Here is a 23,728-nt window from a genome sequence, read left to right as displayed (position 1 = left end):
AAAATTGTTCAGTGACCCATGGAGGAACGACTGACTAAAGCCCCTTATTTTTAGTCCACATAAACACCCAGATTCCATTTCCCTACTGTTCACCGATAAGAAAAGTTCCAAGGTGATGCACCTTTACGTAGAACGAGTAATAGGGACTGTCCTCATGCATTTATCTCACAGCAATAGGAGCCTTAAATGGTTTTATATTTCATTACACTACTACAGCTGTTGAGCTGGGCAGTAGTAATGTTGAGGGTTATTTTGCCAGCCATAAACAGATGGCATATTACTGTGCAAAATGCTGTGGTGCTGTGAAGACAGTGGGTGGAATCCCAGACTAGGATGGCAGTTCTGATGTCAGCCTGGATAGTATTTCAACAAGCATTATTTCTCATAATGCTAACAATCATAAAAAAAGGTGTATTAATTGTGTTCTACTGGACAGAAAACATAAAGCCAGACATTTGTATCAGCAAAATTGTTGTGCTATTTAAGAGCACTGTGGAATACCTTAGCTGGTCTATATGAATGCAATACAGAAGCACAAAAACCTACCCATAAAAGAACATGTGAAACTAATAATTTTGTAAAAATAAACAGGTCAAAGTTTATGTAATTTTGAGACACAGGTTTTTCCATATACCTATGTTCTATATCATATGCAGCTAGATTTTTCATCTTGATTGTAGGGTAATGATATGGAATATCAATTTAAGACTGACAGAGTTGTAACCAGCACCCAGTTTTCTTCCACATATGTTTCTTTCTCTCGTACAATGAATTAAATTACAAAGTGGTTTCTCTGATTTGCATCTTCACTACTTAGCCTTTTTTCGTTCTTTCCAGTACAAAAGCATCCTAAAAGCACTATGTTTGCTATTATTTGGGAGTGAAAAGAAAAATAAGTAAAAAAATATCTGGAATGTTATAAGAGATATTGCAAAGAAAAAAATTCCTACTAGAAGCAGGAAGATTTCTAGAAAAAGAATGAAGTTTTAGGTACGTAATGAGCATGAGAGAAATTATTCTCTTCCCCCATGAAGCTTATGATGCAACGCCCCCAGCCTATAAACAGTTATGTAAATGCTTAATTTGAAGCATATGAGTCACCTTGTAGCTTACAGAGTGTTAAGCAGTTTCCTCATTGCACAAGTGTAGCTTAGACCGGAGTGATAACAAGGGTGCTTTCTGCTAAGGTTTCACCAGCCATTTGTTTAGAGCCCTTTCCAATGTCTAGCCATTTTATTTGTTCTTTTCCTAATAAGTTGAAAGTAATATTGCCCTACAGATTATACTCAATTCAACTTGACACCCCCTATATAAATGCATTGACAAATATTCCCTTTTCTTCACACTTCTTCAAGTAGCCTGCCAAAACAAGTAACCTCTTTGAAGAACAGATGAAGATATAGTGAATAAAGAAATGAGCAATCACAAATGTAACTAGCAGTGCTTGTTATCACAGTGACATTTAATGGTCTCCACCAGAAGGAGGATCCATTGCAATTTTAGTTTTATTTTTACAGAAGAAACAGTATTGATAGAGCTACAGTAAGCAACACATCCTACAGTTATAACACTTATGGGGTTCAGAACAAATGAGCTTGGGTACAGAAGCAGTGTAGATGATCTAATACAGCATTTTACAGCTATACTACTTTCAGAATTGTAACTATTACATCTGCATATTGGTTTATTGTGTGACATATCCAGGCATACTCATTCATACAGCTGATGCTCTATTGTGGAATCACTTTGACTTGCTGTCATTGTAGTTTAATCATACAAAACAGAGGACTAGAGGACAAGTTTCTCTGAGACCTGGTGGCAGGTAAATTAGAACAGAAAATGTCAGTAAGTATCCCAAAGTCGCACAGAACACGTGTAGCAGAGCTGGAACTAGACCTACATGCTGAGGTCAGGAATTTTTGGGAAAACATAGTCTCACCCAGAACATATGGACTTCACAACATTTTGGAAAATCAAACATCTCTAGGTTTACAGCAAGTCAGAGGAGATCCCCAAGCTTACAGTGCCCTAGTCCTGATTACTGACAGTCATGAGGGATATTTTGTACCTGATTAGTAAAGCTGCAAGTCTGAATTTCCCGTAGGCTAAGGTTGTCATCTTGGAAGTAGCTTTACTGTCTGACATGACAGGTATGCAAATCTTCCTGCATCCTGAGTCTTGAGATGGTCAACAGGGAGGCAGTCTACGAGCTACAGCTTTGAGAAGCTCAAGATGGACTTTCAAGGTTGATGTATCCAGGCAGAAAGACATATAAGAGTTTCCAAGATCATTGATATGAAGCTTGCTAGTGGAAAAGCCTTGAGATGCCCAGCCCCAACCAGATTACTATCCTAGTTTTAAAACTGTGAGAACATAGGTGGGTCAAGATCCAACAGGACTGCCAAACTTCTTCCTGCATCACTTGAATTCAGATTCTACAAGTCCTGGGAGAGATATCAGCATCCTATCTAACAGGCCAGCCTTGCTTTTGTGACTATCCTGGGCTAACAGCTCTGAGGTGCTAATCTATTCAAATTAAATAAACTAGTAGAGAGAAAAAAAGTCAATAAAAAAAGAAAGTCTTTTTTATCAGAAATCCTTTTTCCTGCACTGTTTTTCATCTCACTAAGCCACAGAAAATTAATTCTGTTGAACCCAGTATGTCCAGTCTATGAATTACTCATTTACAATCAGTTGATAAATAAAACTGTAAAAATTCTATGTGAGATATGTTTTTATTTCTTTCTACTCAATCTAACAATTTACCTTTATAATTTTAAATAATTTATTGGAGCTTCTCTTGTTCCCACTTAGTGAAAGTAGCTAGTAGCTTTGCATTTTTTGTCTTAGTGAAAATCTGGGGGTTTACAGCTCTTTACACAAACAAGAGCTCAACTGCAATATCTCCCATGTCACCAAGGTAAGTTTTTATTCATAAAAGTGACATTTGAGTAACTAATAGCTTTTTAATAGCGATACCTCTAAAATGAATATAAAAAGGAGATTTTTTTTCTTTCAAAGTCTTCATTTATGCAGAAAATGTCATGTCAACCTTTTTCTTCTACCTTTTCAACAAATACTCTTTTCAAACTTAAATTTCAGTTTCATTCTAATATGCAACATGTGCTAATCGTATTAGGAATGATTCATTTTATTCAGAATGGCAAACTGCTGCTCTTAGTTAGTTCTTATTTGTAATACCACTCTTAAACGTACAACAGAAAAATCTTTCTCAAGGATGAAGGGGCTGTTCTCAGCCAGTTCTCTGACATCTCTTGCAGTGCTTTGCTTCATTTTGTTGATGTTTTAATTTTTCCTGATCAGTCCCCAGACAAAGTAATTTCATAGTATTTGATGATCTCTTATGTTAGGGGTCTACATATTTCAGCCTTCTTAAATTTATGTACGAAGACAGAGGTGTAAAATGAATCTCCATGTTAACAAGGTTCAGGCTGCCTCTCACCTGACCTGGGTACTGGAGATTTAGGCCTGCAGTTTTCACCAGGAGAGGAGGTACTGGAAATTGCATGGAGACTTTAGGATGGAAAGAGAAGGGATAGGATAAGACAGGGTGGATATGGAAACATGGGCAACAGAAATGTTGGGGGCTTTTGAGGAGAAACAGCAACATCTGCCTCTCTCAGCTCAGCCTTTTCCTGGAACATGCTTTTAATCTGTTGCAGTGTCACCAGGTAGGTGGCAGTAGCCCATCTCTAAAAGGATATCTTCTCATTAACATCATCCAGTTCTCCATGTACACACTCCTGAAGAGCTCAGGTTCTAACCTCAACAGCAATCTTTTTCTGCTTGCCAGCTACTCCCTCCACACAATACTGGCCTAAACATTCAGAATGGAAATAATTTTTACAAGAATTTCTTGTTGCAGCATAAGGAGAAAAAAATGAGCAGGACATTGAAAAGTTACCAGTGTTCCTATTGAATTAGCTTTTCTCTCACATTCATAAGGACAGGTATTAGTTTTAGAGACTGACTCAGAGAAAATAGAAAAGATAAAGGACCAACCACCCCTTGTCATCCTATTACCTGCTTTTGACACCAAAGAAGTGCTGCCTACCATCACAGTCTTGAAAAAACTCCTCACTTCATCTTTAAGGGACCACCTAGAATAGGAACAATTTTACCTTTTTCCTTCTGCCTTTTGTTATTGTCCTCTGTTTTTTCATGCTTCTTAAATTACCTTATTAACTAAAAATTAAGCTTTATCATCTCACACTACAAAGTGTTTTAGGACAATAATTTACATAAAGTATAGTTTAATGTACTTGTTATCCAAAATCTAATGCATTTTAAAAAAACCCTAAACATCTCTCTCTAAATTTGAGTTAGAGCTATCTCTGATTATCCTGAAAACTGGAGAAAATAAACAATAAAAAGTTGGAGATGAAGCACTCAATTGGATAAGATCACTTAGCTGTTTCTTATCACACCAATAAATTTACACCTTTTAACTTCTCATGTAAATGCATGTTTTCTTTAAAAAGCACATTGCTGAACTTCTCTCAGAAGGCCTTTTTTTTTCTTTTTGAGTCCTAGTCCTAATGAAACTGATTCCTCGTCCTGTTTTATATGCACATCCTGTTAGAACAGAAAAATGGCTTACAGAGGACAGCAATACGACCTTGCCTTTTATTATTGGAATTGCTGTAGTGTAAAGTCTGTCAAAATTTTCATCATAAAATTAAGGTTGGACTCAATGATCCTTGTGGGTCTCTTCCAACTCAGCATATTCTGTGATTCTGTGATTCAGGGACTATGACTCTCTTATCTAGATGTTTGCCCTCATGCTATGGAATTGTACAAGTTCAGGATGCTGAAATAATAGATCTTTGCTCTGATTCAATATGGATGACTGTTTTCTTTCCCATTTTGCTTGAAGATCAATGATCCTAAATTAACATTAAAGTGTTTTAAAGTTGTTCTTTTCTCCTTCCTAGTCTCATCTCAGATAATCCATATGACTTCATTTAAGATACACAGGGATTTAAACTCCTTTGAGAGTGTACATTATGCATATAGGAAACTGTCTGGATATGTAATCATGCAATACTTAATACCTAAGGCCATTAATTTTAGACTGTTTTATAAATAATACTCATTTTCATATGTTTGCAATTATGACACATTTTTAAATGAGTGGATGCCATTTAGATGGCAAAGGACTGAAAGCAAACACTATACTAAGTACCTTCTAAAAATCCATCCTTGTTTTACTCTTTGTAACAACACTTACAAATTATTGCCTCAATAAAAATCAAAGCCTACAGCTGCAGTGGTATTCTTTAGACGAGGTGATGGGCTGTGTAGTGCAAGGATTAACACACCCTCTTCTTCTTCCGTAGACCTGGACTAAAATTCTAGCTCCAAGTCACAAGTGCAAATGGGTTTTGCAAACTTACCCTGATCCCTTGTGTACAGGTGTCCACATTATAAAACCATCATACAGCTTGGGATGACCGGCAGCCTCAGCTCTGGTGGGGCAGAGGACTGGCTGAGTGGTGGCACCTGCACCTCTGCAGAGACCTGTGCTGTCAGAGATACCAGCCTGCCACCTCTCTCCTTGCACAGTTTGTATCATAAATATTGCATAATGAATATTTGTCTCTGTTCCTGTAACCAGCAGCTGTCACACCTTATATTTCTATTGTCACTCAAACCCTGCTTTTAGTCCTTGCTTTGAAACCTGAAAAACTGTTAAAAGCACAAACAACATTCTAGACAATGTTCTGTATTCCCAGGGCTTCAATGGGACAAGGTGAAATTTTCCTTCTACTTTTTAGAAATGCCACAACTCCCATGTCTCTCAAAAAACATAGAAAATTTTAAAAAAAACCCAAACAAACAAAACAAAACCAAAAATCACAACAACAAATCCCTTACTCCACTTGTATACCCACAGCACAGAAAGCAGGGTATGACATCAAGATTTCAAGCTTATTCCCTTTTCTAAACTAGTTCCTTTAAAGTCAGGTAGCACATATGCAGTGCTAGCTGGATTCTTTTTATTCCATTGATGGCACTTGGAGAGCTGCCTTCACTGAGTGTTGTCTATCAGTATGCAATTATACTGAGGTATAAACTAAAAATGCCTGTCTGCCTTTCATGTAGAAAGGAAGCTGATCAATAGCAGTAGATTCCAGTGTGTGTATGATCCAAGAGTATAACATATTCGTCATGGAGAAGCAATCGAGTTTCTCTATTTGCATCTTTGTGAACTAGAGGATGTGGGGTTTTTTAATGGATTTTGTTTCAGTGTTTTCTTAAGAAAACAGGACTGACACATGCAAGAGAAATAGAAAGACTTCGTGATGTAATGACTGCTGTGTAAAAGGAGAAAACCTAGTGCTGTTACAAACAGCATACATTCCCATTTTTATGCAATAAAAATATTTGATGTGTTAGGATTTTTAAATTATATAAACAGATATTAATCTCTGTGGTACATAATTTAATTGCAAACAATTTCTAAGGATATGATAAACATTAGTATTTTCTCTGTGTGTTGCAATTATCTTCATTATATAAGGTGGGAACACCAAGATTTAAAGCAGAAGCACATTTAAACTATATTTATATGTATTTACTCTTTTTCATTCTTTTGTTCACATAGAAAAAACGGTATGAATAATCATTAAATACCTTTCTACCATCAGTACTGCTTTACCACAGTAAAATAGAAAGTTGGTGCTGATTTTATTTATCTGTTTTATTGATAATCAAAAGGTTCAGTTTATCAGGGCTCAATTTTTCAGTGGTTCTTAATGGCTTTCCTGGAGCAAATTTGAGCTGACAAGTTGTGTCACGTGCAAGGAGAAGAGTAGTCAGGCTGACCAATGGAAAATAAAACCACAGTTTATTATTTAATATATATGTGCAACTCCAAAGCTGAGAATTTGCTGTATGCACTCAAATTACCTAATGATGATAAAACACTACAATCCCTCTTTCCAAAGCAGTTGTAAAGCAACTTTTATGAGACATACTAGTAAAACACATTTTCTAATGCTGTTCATTAAATTCTATGCCCAAAGAAATCAACTGGATGAACAGTTAGGGGCTGAAATAACCACAAGAAGTTGAATTTGAATGTAAACTGAATTGCCAAGTCTGTTTCTTAAGATTATCGATATTTGCACTTAAGTGTGACCTGACACAGTAAGTCGTTTGCTAGAACTCCCAAGAGTTAGCCTATTTTGGGAAAAAAAAACAAACAAACAAACAAAAAACCCCCCAAAATTATGTTATTTATCATTATCTAGAATCCAGAACAATGTCTGCTATTCTTTGTACAGAAAGGGTTGTGCAGCGCACTTGAGAGGGAGGCTGGGAGAAGGTACTGAGGCTGCAGCTGGTCACCATGATTTATGAGCAGGGTTTTTTGACATGGACTAGCACCCACAGGAGACCAAAGCAAACTGACTGTATTCTGTTAAGAAAGAACAAGAAAACCTCTACAGCAAGACATTTGAATGCTTTTGTCTGCTGGAATAACACTCTTCAGGTTAAAAATAAAAAAAGTCCATTATATCTACAGTTTTCACAGGTAAGAGAAAGTAAGGTGGAAAGGGAGCTGTGCTATTGCAAGTGTGCTGTTCAAGAAGCTCCTCAGCAAAACAAGTCTAGCAACAGCTGTGTTCTAACTAAGAGAGACATCAAAGTCCTGCTTTGAATTGATGCTGCTTTGCCTCTGGATTCTGTTCGGGAAGTAGGAATATGTAGTGAGTGCTGTAATGGCTTGAAACGAGTACAGAAAGTATTCCAGCTGTGTAGTTTCTTGAGGTCCATAGACACCTACAGGTCTTATGGTATTTCTTATCAATAAATATTCTTTACCAGAGGCACACATATTGAAAATTTGTCTTTTTTTTTTTCTTTTTCCTCCTAATGTAAACTCTCTGCAATGTGAAAAGATAAACAGGAAACCTCTCTGCTTTTCTAGGAGTTTCCCAAAATATGACCCAGAGTAGGACTTCACAAAGCTAAAGACACACAAGGCCTTTCTGGTTGTCAGTGATTGCTGAGAGTCAGCAGCATCCCTGGGGTGTTACCTACTGACTCTCTTTCGAGGCTCAGGAAGAGACTATATGGTCCCTATGGGAGCCCTCATGGGAGTCCTTTATGCAATGGGAACTTTGGGTTGCTAGCCCAAAGGTTATTTTCTTACCATATAGCATTACTAAAATGCAAAAACCATAGCACCATAATCAAAGGCAGTATGGTTGAAAGAGAATCCAGAAAGAAATCACTGAACAATACTAAACTGTGCACAGAGTGAACAGATTTAAAGCTCTCAAGTCATAAGCCTGTAAGAGCTAAGAAACATGTGAAGTTTGACATTTAGAGCCACTTTCTTTTTTTTTCCCCGATTGGAAATATTTCATTACCTAGGACATTTTCTTGGAACTTGTATCTAAAAACAGCTCAACTTTAAAATAGAAATTATTTTTTGATCTCATAGAGACAACACAGTAAAAAAGAGTTTGTAATTGGATCTGTTTAAAAAAAAACAAAAAGAGAAGATATCAGTTTCTAGAGTAAAAGTTAAGTCAAGCTTTTAAAATAATTTCAGTGGTTTTCCTTTTCTTTAGCAACACTTGCTTTATGCTTGGGATAGTTGTTTCCCACTCCAGCCTCTACTTCTGAAGAGGAAAGAGTGAAAAATACTTGCTGAACAGCTAATTTATCAGCCTGACATTACCATCCATCAAGAGGAGAGGCCTGCTGTTAGGAAAATCAAGATTATTGGTTCACGGGTTTTGTTACCTCTTGTGAAATGAGGGCAAGTTTAACAATCTATGTATCTGAGAGATGTTCTGGGCATTTCGATCCCCAAGTCCCATACATCACTTCTTTTTCTGCAGTCTGCTGTGGTGGTTGCTGTCTTCATTGACTCTCTCTCTGACAGTTCTGCTGCTACAGAACCCCTTCAAAGCATAAAGGATTTGGTTTCTTTTCCTTCACAAGCTATGAAGCAGTCCAGTAAAAGTTTTTAATACTCTCAGGTTAATCTTAGATTTTACCATGTATTTTTGTCAGTATAGCACCTTATAAAGTGTTGCAGACTCCAGTAGCTCAGAGCTGATGTCAGGGAACATGTCAGTAGCAACTTACAGACACCTCCATGAAGTGTCCTGCTATTGAACTGTAATTCAGGAGAGGGAAACGGTGGAAGGCAAAAGGCTTTTCATACAACAGTGGGTAACTATGAGTAGGTGAGTAAGTTTAGCCTTATGGTGATTGAGACTATTTTCTTAGTGAAAATAACAAAGAAAACTCTAATGAACAAGAATTAGGCTTTTTTTCCCTTTCCAATTAAAAAAAAAGAAATCAGAAATTGAAGGGATTTTTTAAAATCCAATAAATAGTAATATCTACAAATTTAGTAAAAGTTCAAAAGCTACAATCTCTCTCTGATCTGGTTGAAAATTTTCCACTGGTGTTATTTTATGGTGAAGGAATGGTTATGTGTACTCTAAGTTTACACAATTATGGCCTGAAGGAGTTATTCAAAATATAATTCAGATTTCCATGTAATCAACATTCAGCTTTGCAGCACAGCAAAATACGGACAGGCCTATAAATGAAGAAATATAGCTGTGTAATCACATTCAGGACTTTGTATGATGCTTGCATGACAATACTTAGTGGAATGATTATACCCAGCCCTTTCAAACCTACATCTACTGAATTCAAAACAGAGGGAATTTGCAGATTGTGTCTTTACAATCGTATGGATACCAGACCTGATTGCTTGCCAAAGACTTCAAAACCTACCACTCAGTGATGGGACTTAATTTTACCAGAGATTAGCTCTCAGGTTGCAGTTATATTTCAGAAAATTGCATTTTGATTTGCTTTGTTGTTTTGGGTTTTTTTTTTAATTTGTCCTGACCTGCTGTATGAAACATGAAGCGAGACAGTTACGTTATGGGAAGAGAGTACAAGATATCAAGATGCAAAAATATGTATGTAAACTGAAGGGTGGCATAGCAGTAGGTGATGCTTTTTGCAGGTAAGGAAGGAATCAAGAGGAATCTCTACAGTTCAGCCTGCTCTGAGAGAATACTCACAGGTCTTGAGCATATGATCATATGATCAAGGCACGTGGCTGAAAACTATATGGTACCTCATTTTCCTTTGTTATTTTCTTTTTCTTAATCACATTTGCATGAAGGCTATCAACAACTATTGAACTATTTTAGGATACAAGACTTCTCTGAAAACCAGAGCAGCTTCTACTTACCTGCCTTCTGGGCTTGGCAGCGACATCAGTAAAGCAAAAGGGTAATTGACTTTGTGAGGAATAGGTGCTGATCTGTCACACATAGAAAGTTAACAGCTTTCACAACTCTACACTTGAAAGACTGATATTTTGTCAGTATTTTTTTCTCAAATGTGAATGGAAAGAATTGTATTTAATTGATTGTGTCTGTCTTGGCCTTTTATAATCTGTAGATGTTAACATTCCAAATAAATGGTATAGGTATTTCATATACATAAGTTTTATAAACGGCTTACTTTCACAGTAAAATAAAGTCCCACATTTCAGTGTACTTTACATTTCCACTCTTTTGGCCCTCAATATTTCTAAATATTGAACATGGTTCTAAAACACTTCCATAATATGTCTTTGGGGATTCTTCTGAAAAGAGGTTGCAGAATATGTCTGATTATTGTCATTGCTTCCAAGAAAAATGGTTGTACTTCACTGAAGAATGTCAAATCAAAGCTAGAAAAGGTGCTATCGTGGTGTATGTTAACTTGTATGACTAATGTTGCAAGTGTAATTTAGATGACATTTCACCAACCACAAAACAGTCACTATTTGCTAATTACAACTAGTAGGTTCTTAGTAGGCTGATATTTTTAATTAGAACTTATACACTAGGATTTGACTTAGTTTGCGGGTTTTTTTAAAATAATGTTTGGAAGTTGGACAGTGCCCTCTGCTGGACTTAGGCTCCCATAGCAGTAGCTTGCAAAGTGCCCCAAATGTTGTCAATTAGTGAAAATGAACACTAAGTCAGTGTTGCTCTGCAGAAGGGATTTGCTGGTTTCGAGGAAGTACACTTTGTTTTAGCCCCTTCTTGCATTCTACTCTACGTGGAATCACACTGTGCAACAAAAATTGGTCTCATTTTAGATGGTAAAGAGCTTTTGACTAATTTAGTTTGAACCCTGTTGGCTAGGACTGGCAGTGAGACTTTATCATAGCGAGCAGGAGGAACATGCAGTGCTATGTATTCCAATTTTTGCAAAAATAAACTCAATACAGTAAGAGCATATTCATCTTCAGAAATAAGGGTGATGAAGAAATATGCAGTTGAACTTACTTTTTGCATCTTTAAGACTTACATGTCTTTATTGCATTATTTCGCAGTTTAAGAAGTTATACTGAGAAGTCAAAAGTGTAATTTTTCTTTTAATCCCCTCTTTAAGGTATTTGGATTTTTTGTTTGGTTTTTTTTGAGGGGGGTGATTACAAAAATAGCAACACTACCAGTTTCACTTAATAATTCTAATCTCATGCCTTTGGACTTTCCCAGGGTCATTAAACAAAAAACAAACAAACAAACCACAAAAAAACACCCAGACAAAACAAAACCAAAATCAAACCCAAAAACCAAACAAAAAAAACCATGACAAGCAAACAAAAAACCCACAAACAAACAAAACCAAAACAAAGCCAATTACCCAGCATGTAACTTTAATTTACAATATCTCATAACAAAAGAGACAGAGAGAGATGAATTTCCCTAGTAATTTCATTGAAAACGTTTAGTGAATTTAAAATCCTTCAAAGATAGACTATAAAACTGTAATAATTCAGCATTTACAGGAAAATCTAAAATAGTAGCATAGAAAGCATTAAATATCCATTCATGAAACTTTTATGGTTTTTAAATTGCTTCTCTAGTTTTCCTCAGCACAGAAAACACATGGAGGGAAATAGCTTCATAGGGTTAGCTGTGAGTGATTTCTGTTAATTGACCAGCAAGTTGTTTTATACATTAGCTTAAAGATGATACAAAGCAACTCTTGTGTTTATTATGTGTTGCATGTTTTCTAAAAATCTACAGACTTCTAAAAAAGCAGATTGCCAGTACAGAGCAGCTGTTCTGTGTCAAAGTATGCATCCTCTCTCTGCTCTCTTCAGAGGTGCACTTCTAGGGAAAAATGCAGCCCATCCTCCAGCACACACTCACTCTCATGACAGCAGCTCTGGAGTAGAGATGAAGATGTGCTCCCAGAATACTCTGTCCACTCATAATATTGCCCTTCAGTCAGCCTTTATTTACATATGCCTGCAGCTGTGAACCTCTTTGCTTCACCAAGTGAGCTCCATGCCCTCTGCAAGGAGCTGTGAACTCTGAAGTGACAGACCTCCACATTAATGGTCACAGTTGGTCATTAGCTTTTCACTGAATCTTTCTTGATGTCCTGTTAATGAACTCCCCACTGGCTTGTTGTGAAGATTGGTCAAGGTAAACAGTACTGGTAATTTATAGCTGAACCCCCGGCAGGAAAACGGCCTCCACTGAGTAACTGCAATCAACACAGTACTACTAAGTGGCAGCACGTTCTTTCTAATTTATTTCTCAGTTGTAACTATTTCATGTTGAAAGGAAGGTTTGGATTCTATGTTGAAAAATATGTTTACATATTTTTTTGGGGGGCGAGAGGAATTTCTTTAAGAATTTAATAAGGAAAACAGCCTTAATCTTACAAACTCTTTTTATTTTTGGCATATTTTTACCCTTCACAGAGCATGTTTTCTTAAAAAAAAACATTTCTGTGCACATGAATATTCACCTCTAAAAGGCTCAGAAGCCCTCTCAGTACAAAAACTAGCTCTCAGGTGGTCCCTGTTAGATGCAGGAGCCTGGAGAGCTTTGATGGTTCAGCACCTGTGGTGTCTAATCTCTGTGAATCATGGATAAATTGGCCAGAAGCTACGGTCCCTCTATCTGTGATCTTACTAGCTCTTAAAAGCTATAAAGTTTCAACCGGGCCCTGGCTTGGTAGGAAAGCTCTGGAAAAAGCCCAAAAAGTGGCAGTGATGCATTAGGTAGCACTCTTCCCTTTAAGACTGGTAGACAGTGTCATAGGGGTTATCCAATTATCACAGGACCCTGCCTTGGCTTTTGATGGGCAGGTACCTTTCCCCATTTCAAGAGTGAACAGATTCCACAGTGGCCAAGACATTCATAATCCTTTAAGGTTTTATATTTTCATTTTCACTAGTTCAAGTATCATAATTTTGATGCAAAAAACCCCCAAAAATAAAGGTGGTATATATCTGCAATGAAACTACCATAAGAAACTGGGTTTGCATGTCCTGGGCAAGGAAATTTATCATGTTCTATTATAGGTTTTCATGCACTTGACGCAGACTAAACGGTGTCCCGATGCTCATCTCATTTCCTGCAAATGGCTTCAAGATTGTAAAAATCTTTCCCCCCAGTGCTTCCAAATGGCACTTCTTGAGTTGTGTAGAGATTAAGTAGTTGAGTTTCCAGGAAGGTGTCCTGACCATTGCTCCCCGAGGTGTGAAAATAGGAGCTATGGTTGTCTTTAGAAAGACAGTTTTTGCCCTCTCATTGAAGTTACTCACCTTACATTTGGTAACTTTGCTCTAAATTATATGAGATTATAAAAATTTCTCATTACTCAGAGATTCTATTTCATACTCTTTGATTACAAAAGAGATCCTTCTCTCCATCCTGGTTTCAAGTACTGGGATACTCCTGTTTCCTTAGCAGGCGCCGCTGACAAAGCATGTGGCTCCAACCAAAACTTCGTGAAATGACTAAAAGCAACCAAGTTCCTAAACAGCTTGTGAAAGCAGCACAGATGGTACTTGCTTGATGTTGCCCATCTTGAACACAAACATTTAATTCTGCACCTTTTATGGTGTGGATGTGAGAGTTCGAGACAAAGGAGTCATATGCTTTTACAGAAAACCATAAATCATTTCATATAAATAAGACATGTATTTAATAATTGTTCATCTTCTTGTTACGTAGCATCCTGCATTTGTTTCCATGCTAAAAAGTAAATAAGCTGTTCAAATATTAATGTCATGTGTTTGAGAAGGACCAGGTCCTGACCCAAAACAGGGTATTTTTAAGGAAATTCATTGAACCCGGATGGACTTCAGGCATCTTGATACAGAATGAAGTAGTGCTAACAATGTTTTATTCTTATTTTTTGTCCAGGAGCTATAGAAAGTAAGCTTTAAAATCCTAAAATCAAAACCTGAAAGTGTAAATAAAATATGAATTTGGTCTCAACAGTAATACACACTCCATGAAAATACTCTTCGTGGGGGGTGAGTGGGGTGGAAAACACTCCTTAAATCACAACACTTCCTTGAATGACTATGTATTATCCACTAAAAAAATGCATATAGCAGTTTAGAAGAGATGAGGCATGTTGAGACAAATATCTTTACAGCACTGAATGGGAAATCTTTAACTATGTGTCTGTCCTCTCATTTTATCCAATCTAATGACACACGAAATGTGTGCAAAGTACTGTTTCGATTCCTGTCTGTGCTCTGGATGAAACCTGAAGCCAAGTGATATAAACAAAATGTAAGACACAATGAAAATAAACCAAAGTGAAGGCATATTACGTTTTTAAATTTTCACTGTAATGATTAAATCAGTAACGCTGTACATATATAGAACTTCTGCTCCTTGCTGTGTGTACCTAATGGTTATCTCCATTCTTAATGCGAGACATGTCTCACAATGTACAGAATGAGTTTGCATGTGCATTTTTTTCAAGTGTCGGTGTTTAATACCTTCCTGCTAAGATAGCTTAGCAGTGAGCACACATCTTTTTACTGGATGTCCCTTGGAAATGGTACGCTACAGGAATATACCAACCTCTCTGCAGAAACCATTGCAAAGCTGAACTAACACAATATGATTTCAGGTCTATTTTACCCAACCTTTATCTTTTTCAGAGGAAATATGGAAATGTTTTGTTAAGACTTAACAAACATAACTTTTGTTAAGCTAAAACATGGTTAAGCTAGGTCCTTCTGGAAAAATATAATCTTTGATTTCCTTACCAAAAAAGAAAACTTAGTGAAAGAATAATTTAAAAAAATCCTGTTCTTATATATAATTTCATTTTTATTGTATTTATTTTCAAAAAATGTATTGAACCTAGTGTCAAGACAAGTAGATACTTTTGAAAATTTTCTACTAATATAGTTTTTTAATTAATTAAAGAACCTGACTCAAAAATGAAACTTTTTTTTTACAGATTTTGAAATAACATTTTCTTACATTCTTTGTAACAGGTGGTTCTGCTAATCTAACCTGCCGAGCTTTCTTTGGATATAGTGGAGATGTCAGTCCTTTGATCTACTGGATGAAAGGGGAGAAGTTCATTGAAGATTTAGATGATAGTCGAGTCTGGGAAAGTGACATTAGGTAAAAGAAAAAGCTTTTTTTTTCTTTCTTTTTTACTCTATATTTTTGTGATACTTAATGTAATACTTTTTATCACAGACTAACTCAGGAGCACTTTGGGTCTGATCCCTTTTTGCAACATCCATATTTTATCTTTTCGTCTCCATAAGTAAGGAACAGAAAAATGCACTACTCAGCCATATCTGATATTAGAGAGCTGTAAAAGCAGAATAGCTGCCCAAAAAGTGTTGTAGTGTTGACCAACTGGAATTTACATAGTGGCTTTTTCAAACTGTGGCAGTGCACAATAACAACCGTTAAGACACTTAGTAAGATGAAATAAAGAAAAATAAATACATCAAGAAAAACAGCTCAAAACGGCAATTTGAAACATAGAGCCTTAAAGGAATGCCAAAGTCTGACTTCCCTTTTGGAATATTTTGATTTATTTTCTTTGAGAAAAAAACCTGATTTTTCAGGGATGTTATCTGGCCTGTGAGAGCCAAGCATCCTGTTATGTGGGCTGCTTATATCTGCTGAAATACTGGCATTTGTGTCTTGTACTTCTACTGCTCCTAGAAGTGCTGCCTCATTTGAAAATTAAGGAAAAAAGTGGGTTTGTGTTGAGAATTGCGTGTTTGACATGGCATACCAACTCCTATCCAATATGAAGCATCTGCTCCTATCTGAAGGGATTCCTTTTTTATTTATAATTCTCTATGTGTGTATATCACTGAGTTCATCATGGATAAACCCAGAAATAAAGGCACATCTAAATATGCATGTCATGGTTTAACCTTAGACAGCAACTAAGCACCACACAGCAGCTCACTCACTCCCCTCTTATCCCCCTTGGGTGGGGAGAAGAATCAGAATAAAAGTAAAACTTGTGGGTTGAGATAAGAACAGTTTAAAAATTGAGACAAAATAAAGGATTATAATAATATCAATTATATTAATTGTAATAATAAACATATATTACTAATAATAATTGTAATGAAAATGGGAGATAGATGAATAAAACCCAAGAAAGACAATATAATTGCTTACCACCCACTGATCAATGCCCAGCCTGTCCCCAGGCAGTGATCCACGGTTCCTGGTCAACTACTTCCAGTTCATATACTGGGCATGGCATCCTACTGTATGGAATAACCCTTTTCCCAATTCTGATCACTTGTCCTGGCTATGTACCCTCAAAACTTTTTGTGCATCTGCTCACTAGCAGAGCGTGATACACTGAAAAGTCCTTGACTTAGGGTAAGCACTGCTCAGCAAGAACTAAAACATTGGTGTGTAATCAACATTATTCTCATACTGAATTCAAAACAATATGCTGTACCAGCTACTGAGAAAAAAACTAACTCTATCCCAGAAAACTGAGACAGTGTATTACAAAGGAAACTAAGAAATCATGGATGTGTTATCTATAGCGATTGTCTATAAGAGAACAAAATTAGCCTATTTTACTTTACTTCTTACATGGATATTTACAGTGTCAACAAAAGAGGTGAAGTCAGGCTCACTTTCAGCTAAACATTGGAATTCTTCAGTGTAACCAAAGTAACAGAAACATTCCCTTTAACAAAAATCAAGAAAACCACCTTGATACTCAAGGTCGTCATTGCCAGATACAGGCAAAATGGAAACATATTTCACCCCTGTGTATTTCGAGGTCAAGACCAATACACTAAATGGCATGTGACACTCAGATCAGTTATATTTTGCATCTAAAGCTTTTCCCAAGCCCTTCTGCCTGTGACTTGGCTTTCTGATGACTAACATAAAGGTGAAAACAACTCTGTCTTGTTTTGTGGAGGGAGGAGCAGAAAGGCTGGTTTCCACTTCTTACATCAGGTGTGACATGAGGGAGCAGCCTGGAATAATTTGTCATTTGCTTTCCTGGGTTCCTAAAACCACTGAGGGTCTTGTTAAGAAGGAAAGAAAGTAATGTGAAGACAGGTGGAGTCTTACACAGGAAGTCTTTTACTTACCATCTCTATGAACTAAAGGCATCTGGCACACCAGCTCTTTCTACTGTTTTATAATACATAATCAAATCTTATACTGCATTCTAGAAATAATCTCTCAGACCATGGCATGAACATATTGTTTCTGAGTGGCATGTTGAAAAGCCTCAGAAAAAGCACACATATTGTGTTTGGCCCAGACTCCTAGTGTGACTCTAAACCCCAAAACAAGAGTTTTCCCTTTTCTCTCTTCTAACATTCAAAGACTTCATGGATCAGGGTCTCCATCAGAGTGTGCAATGACATATTATCAGTGTGCGTATCATTCTGTTTAAAGAAGACAATGAACTGAAGCTCTCATTAACATTTACAGAACCAATCCTCCTCATTAGAAGTGAGGAAGAAAAGGGCATGACAAAATTTGTTTAAGATTGCACCAAACCATAGCCAAGTTTGAAGCCAGAGAGCTGTAAGTTGTAAGCAGCATTATTATGTCATGATTATCCAGTGCTCCACTATGACAAGCGGAATAGCAATGATGGTTGGGTTTTTTTCTCAGGGTTCTCAAGGAACATCTTGGGGAGCAGGAGGTTTCCATCTCATTGATTCTTGACTCTGTTGAAGAGGCAGACCTGGGGAATTATTCATGCTACGTCGAGAATGGAAATGGGCGCCGGCATGCCAGCATTCTTCTACACAAAAGGGGTAAATATGTAGCTTTTCTCCATGAAATGGTAAAATGTAGATCCATTTTTTACAGAGCTTCTTTCTGATGCAAGCATGAATTTTGGCTTCTTAAGAACCAATAGTCAATTATTTTTTCCCCTAGGAATTTGTGCAGCTTGAAAAACAAAACAGAAAGGATGTTGTTAATTATGGATGCCACTGGAAAAAATACAGTAACACCTTTTAATTATATCTCTATAAAAGATGCATTTAATAATTCCTTAGTTTTGAACTTAATAAAGGCTCAATAGAGAAAAATAGTAGGAAACAACAGCTAATACAACTGCAATAATTTTCTGTAAGAAATAAAATCAATTATTTGAAAAACCAGAAAAAATACATCCCACTTTTATCAGAAATGCCACCTAAACCCCATGCCAGGAGAGTTCCTTCATTGCCTAACTGTGTTCCTTCATTGCCTAACTGTGGACATTTTCCTTCTAACACTTTTGTTTGACATCAACATTTCTGAAGTGAAACATCATGACAAAAACTTCTGAGGACCTTCCTGTTTCTCCTCACCACTCACATCCCATGATTCCACCCTGTCTAATAGCCACAGCCATCTCCCACAGAGATGATTACAGAGAGATGGAGAATCTCTTGCAAATCAAGGCTCCCAGACCCATTTTGTCCACTTTACCTCTCAGAGGGTGCTCCACATGCCTGGGATTGACACTCCCCACCCTCAAGCAGCATCCCGCTGGCCTAAGAGAGCAAAGAATGAGCAGGAGCAGTGTGTGCACTTTGCTGTCATTACTGTGCTTTTTTTTAGATTGCTTGTAAAGGTGAGCAAACCAGGTTCTTATTGTGGTGCTGAAGTACTTTTGCCATCTCAATTTATGTCAGAGCGGTGATGTCTTCCCTAAATTTACTTTCGTAGCATGAAAAGTCTGTCTAAGTTTAGAAGGAAACCACAAATCAAGATAGTGTGACCAAATTATTTAAACATATTATGTACCTCCAATTAATTGAATAGAACTATTTTGTAGCCATTTTTCTGAACTTGTCATTGCTTCTTAAAAGATGCAGATGTGAAAAACCAGATGTTCTGCTTAGCCTGGCATTTGCCACATTTTCTTGAATTCACTGAGATAAGAAACTAATGTATTAAGTAATTGAACCTCAACAATATACCAGTTAGTAGTCATATATTCCTCATTCAGAGATATTTGAAGCTGGAGCAAGATCTTAACCCAAAACACCACTGAAATCCAATGGCTTGTCCTTAATAATTAAATTAGTTGATGAGACACCAAAAATAAAGAATTTTTAAGGCTTAATTATTTTAAAGGCTTTTTAAGTCTTTAAATTACTTTAAAACCAATACTTAATTGACATGATGAGTACTTATTTTCTCTTCCATAAAAGCAGTAGCTGCAACACTGACAACATATACTTTTTTTCTGTTCTGCGACCACCAGATTTTTAATATAACAGTGTAGGTATGAATTTTGAAAGAGTCTGCTTTCCTTGTTTCCTTTTTTGTAAAACTCAGTAAGTCAAACACACCACAGTATGTGGCCTCATGATGACATACTTCAGAGGAAATAATCTCAATATTTAATTGCCCTTATGAATAGTAAAATGATAAAAACAGCAAAAAAACTCCCCAAAATATTTTTTCCTCTTTAAGTAAAGCTGAATCTGAAATTGATTTGGAAGCACAGTCTGTTGTGCCCTCAAAAAACAAAATGTACCTGATACAAGCCTTCTACACATTTTGCATGTTGACAACTGTTTCAGTGAAATGATAAATTAAGCATGACAGATAAAAATTTGAGCTAGTCTCTGAGGTCTCCTAGGAAGAGAAGCTTTACACTGCTGGCTTAGTCTTCTGTATATCACCATGACAACCTTTCGGTTTAGGTTTCCTTGTTTAGATCCATATTTAGTCTCTGCTAGGAATGAGTTAGCTGTTTATTAATTTCTGATTATTTGACTGACTTAGAACAATTGGGACCTAACAATTAGGAAAATTTGCTTCCTGAACACTAAGACATTTGCAGAGTATTAGTTTTGGCTGGTTTTCTAGTTAGTGATCTTTTTTTTCCAGCAGTATAAGTCAACAAAGGTGCTGAATTTGGAATGTTCACTGCATACCTGAAAAAGAAATTATAATCCCTTCTTAAACTTCCTCTGTGGAACATTAGCACCAGGATCAGAAGGGACAGCAAAGCAGAAAGATCTGCTACTGAACAAAGAGCGTTCCTGGGAAAAGAGGTATTTAGGGCTAAACACTGCAGTGGGGATTCAGGTATAAAGTTTAAGCCTTTCAAACACCCTTGCAACTGCTGCTTCAACCTGGTCAGTATAGCCTCTGTAAACTTAAAAGTCCAGGGGGACATTTTAGAAATACCTACAATTAACAGGCCCTGAAAGGGCAAGAAGTCCAGAGTCTAACTCACTAGCAAAACCCTGGATGCATCTTCCTTAATCTTCCCACTCGTCAGCCCAGCAGGAACACTCTCCTCACAGAAACCACAAGCAGGATCGATCAAATGGTGGTCCCTATCACAAACCAGTGTCTGGCACATTCAGACGGGGAGAGGGGGCTTCTGCTCTTTCCCTGACATGGCACTGGAATGGATAGCCAGAGCTTCTCCTTTCCCGAAATCAATTAATTTCAGGAAGGGAGCAGAACATACTGCACCCAATTCCAACACCACTTGTGCAGGAAAACTGAACCTCGTTTCAGCATCCGGCAGTGGGAGAAGGCTGGGACGCCTCGTACCTCCCTCTAGTGTGGACACCGGTGCTCTGCATCTCGGGGAGCTGAGCCCTTATTTTCTCCTGAGCTTCTTTTGTTTTCTGATGCAAGTAGAGAAAACCTATGATCTATGTTTTTCTGCTGCCAGCTAACCATTTTTAGACTCCTAAATTTCCTCAGATGCTGTGCATGGGGAGCATTTAACTCGAAGCTAAAGGCAGTAGAGCATTTTAAGCATGACAATGACAATGTTGTTTCCTTTTCTTGTTCATTCCTACAAAATTTGTCCAACAGATAATCAGAAAAAGAGAGGGATCAGAACTCAGGAGATTTAACTCTCATTCCTTTCCTCCAGCTTTTGACCAAATCCGTTTCACCTTTACAATAATCAAGTTTTTTTCTCTTTTGTCTAAGAAAAAAAAAATCTACTTGTTATAATCTAAGGCTGATTTTGTTACTTACTGGTGATAGCTACCATCGATCATCTGTAGCAGTTACAGGCTAATCTTCATCCAGGTAGGGGAACCTTCTAGAAATTAATTTTTAGAGTGATACTGACAGCAGCTAAGCACAAATTTATTAATAACAGACTACATATTGAAAATGAGATGAGGTGGATCACACACTATAATTCTATTTTTTTTTTCAATTAAAGAAGAAAAACCCATAGTCTATCAATGTAGTAGATAAAAATGCAATGCATAAGGAAAAAGAATGCTCTTCTACATTTTTATGTACTGACAAGTATGTCTTTCATGCTGGGTCACCGTCCTCATAGTCTCATCATAGAGTGTGTTGTAAATACAGAATATTATCTAATTACGTGATTATTTTCTGGAAATTCTTCTCTGCATGTCAGTAAGCAGAACTCTAAAGCAAAATAATGTCAAATATTATTTTGTCATTATTCTTGAAATGGTATTGATATTATTTTAAAAGCTTAGAAATATACATGTATTTTTCCTGGGACAGACACCAGAACTAAGAGCAGGTAACATACTTTTATGCATTTTTTCAAAGAATCTACTACTATTTCTTCCCATTTTCACAGTATTATCTGATTTCCTATCCTGGGCTTCTTTTGTATTTTTGATTTGTTTTCCTCTGTCATAGGTGTTCTCAATGGACATATATGGATTTTGTTGACTATGAGATAATGAAGAATAGTTAAAATCAGGGGTTTTTTCCTATCAGGACAAAAACCCTCATATTTTCACTGATATATATTGTTTAGATAAAGAGATTTAATCTGTTTGAAATTGCCCATGAGAATATATGTTTGAAAAATATAGAAGTTAATATTTCGTAGATGGAATGCGTATTGAGGAAACAAGTAGGTAAGCATACTTTAAACTCACCACTTATTAGTGCATAAACATCATATTAATATTTCCTGTACAATATAATGACAAATTCTGAATAGAAAGTAATTCTGAGTTCTCTGGTTATTAATGATACTGAATTACTGACAAGCACCTTAAATTACAGTGTCATTCACATAATAGTGTAAATCTGGTTTATTACTTAAAGACTTGAATGTGTTAAGTTTTTGATCTCATGAGCATTTTCAATCACTAGGACATGATTTCACACAGTGATGAGTGACAAGACTTAAAAGAGAAAAGAAACTGGTTCTTTTCTAACCTCTACAAAGAAACTGCAGGTGTTATTTCTCCCTTTACCACAAAGCTTTACAATGCTACTGAAATTTCTGCATAGAAACTCAACACGTGAAATATGAGAGGAATGAGTCTTATATTTCAGCTTCTGTTACTTGGTCCTAATTCGTTGACCATTGCAGCAAATCTCAATGCAAGCAAAACTGTTGTAGAGCTCTGATCCACTTGGTCAGTTAAACCTTACACATGTATATCTTCCAGTGTATAAAGCATTCAGTTTTCATTCTACACTGCAGGAAAAGCTTTTCTGAGATCCTCAACGGCTTTTAGAAATGGAATTGAAATTGGATTGGACTTGATGGAAATTGATTTTTCATCCACCTATGTCCATTGAAGAAGTCTTTGGGTTGTCACTGTGCTCAGCAGTGCAAAGGTTTGTTCACTCAAGAGGTTCATGACGTAGGGCCAAAAGCCAAATATCAGCTCCCTTCTGTCCCAAATCTAACCAAAAGTGACTGCTCTTTCTACACTCAATCTCATCTAAAATCAGTCAAGGAAGTAGAATACTAGAGACCTCTGCCTGACAGAAACTCTTCATAAGACCATTGTCTTAATCAGTAAGGTTTTTCTCATCTCATAGAAAATTGTACTAAGACAACTTCAGTAAGAAGGTTAGTAAGATTACTCAGCATGTTCCTAAATCTAACTTTCCTCTGACGAATCTTACTTCTGACAATCTGTCAAACAAGTTGGTTTGTTTAACAGATTCCTTTTTAAAACAACTTCTGTACCACTTTTATCACAGTTCTTCTCTTTACGTAACATCTAAGTGCAATTGTAACCTTGATTGGCAAGGACGAAAATATTTTAGAATAAAATGTCACAGATTGTTCCCATAACCCATGCAGAGTTAAATTATTCATTAATGCTATCCTCAGAAAAAAATGTAAACAGTACGTTTTACGATCTTACATCCTCGGAACTCGATAGTCAGTTTTTTCCCCACATTTTTAGCAGCTCCAAGTGCTTTTTACATTAATTTATTTCAGAAGATCTAAAAAAGGTAATTGTGTGGGCTGTCTGATTTTTGTAGCTCAATAAGCAAATAGAAGCTCTTTTAATCAGGAAGGTTTTATCATACACAATTTATTAACCAGAGATTACTGCAGTTCCACACCATGACACTTCTTTCCTTCAACCTATGTTATAAACTGCCTTTAAAATGCAGTGTTATGTATTTAAATGTAGTAAACTTCA

At 36.6% G+C, this 23,728-nt stretch overlaps 1 protein-coding gene across 3 annotated transcripts in view; it reads left to right on the top strand.

Annotated features, from left to right (window-relative positions):
• Window positions 1-23,728, top strand: part of IL1RAPL1 (interleukin 1 receptor accessory protein like 1) — a 697,887-nt gene that overhangs the window by 651,217 nt on the left and 22,942 nt on the right. For all 3 annotated transcript variants that reach the window (XM_027636621.1, XM_027636637.1, XM_027636628.1), the window contains 2 exons: window positions 15,335-15,467; window positions 17,976-18,121. In XM_027636621.1, the coding sequence (XP_027492422.1) occupies window positions 15,335-15,467; window positions 17,976-18,121 (279 nt within the window). The remainder of the gene's footprint in view (window positions 1-15,334; window positions 15,468-17,975; window positions 18,122-23,728) is intronic.

Source organism: Corapipo altera, unplaced genomic scaffold (assembly GCF_003945725.1).
Source record: "Corapipo altera isolate COAL_440 unplaced genomic scaffold, ASM394572v1 0, whole genome shotgun sequence".
Taxonomy (NCBI): Eukaryota; Metazoa; Chordata; class Aves; order Passeriformes; family Pipridae; genus Corapipo; species Corapipo altera.
This window is presented reverse-complemented; position numbering and strand designations above follow the sequence as displayed.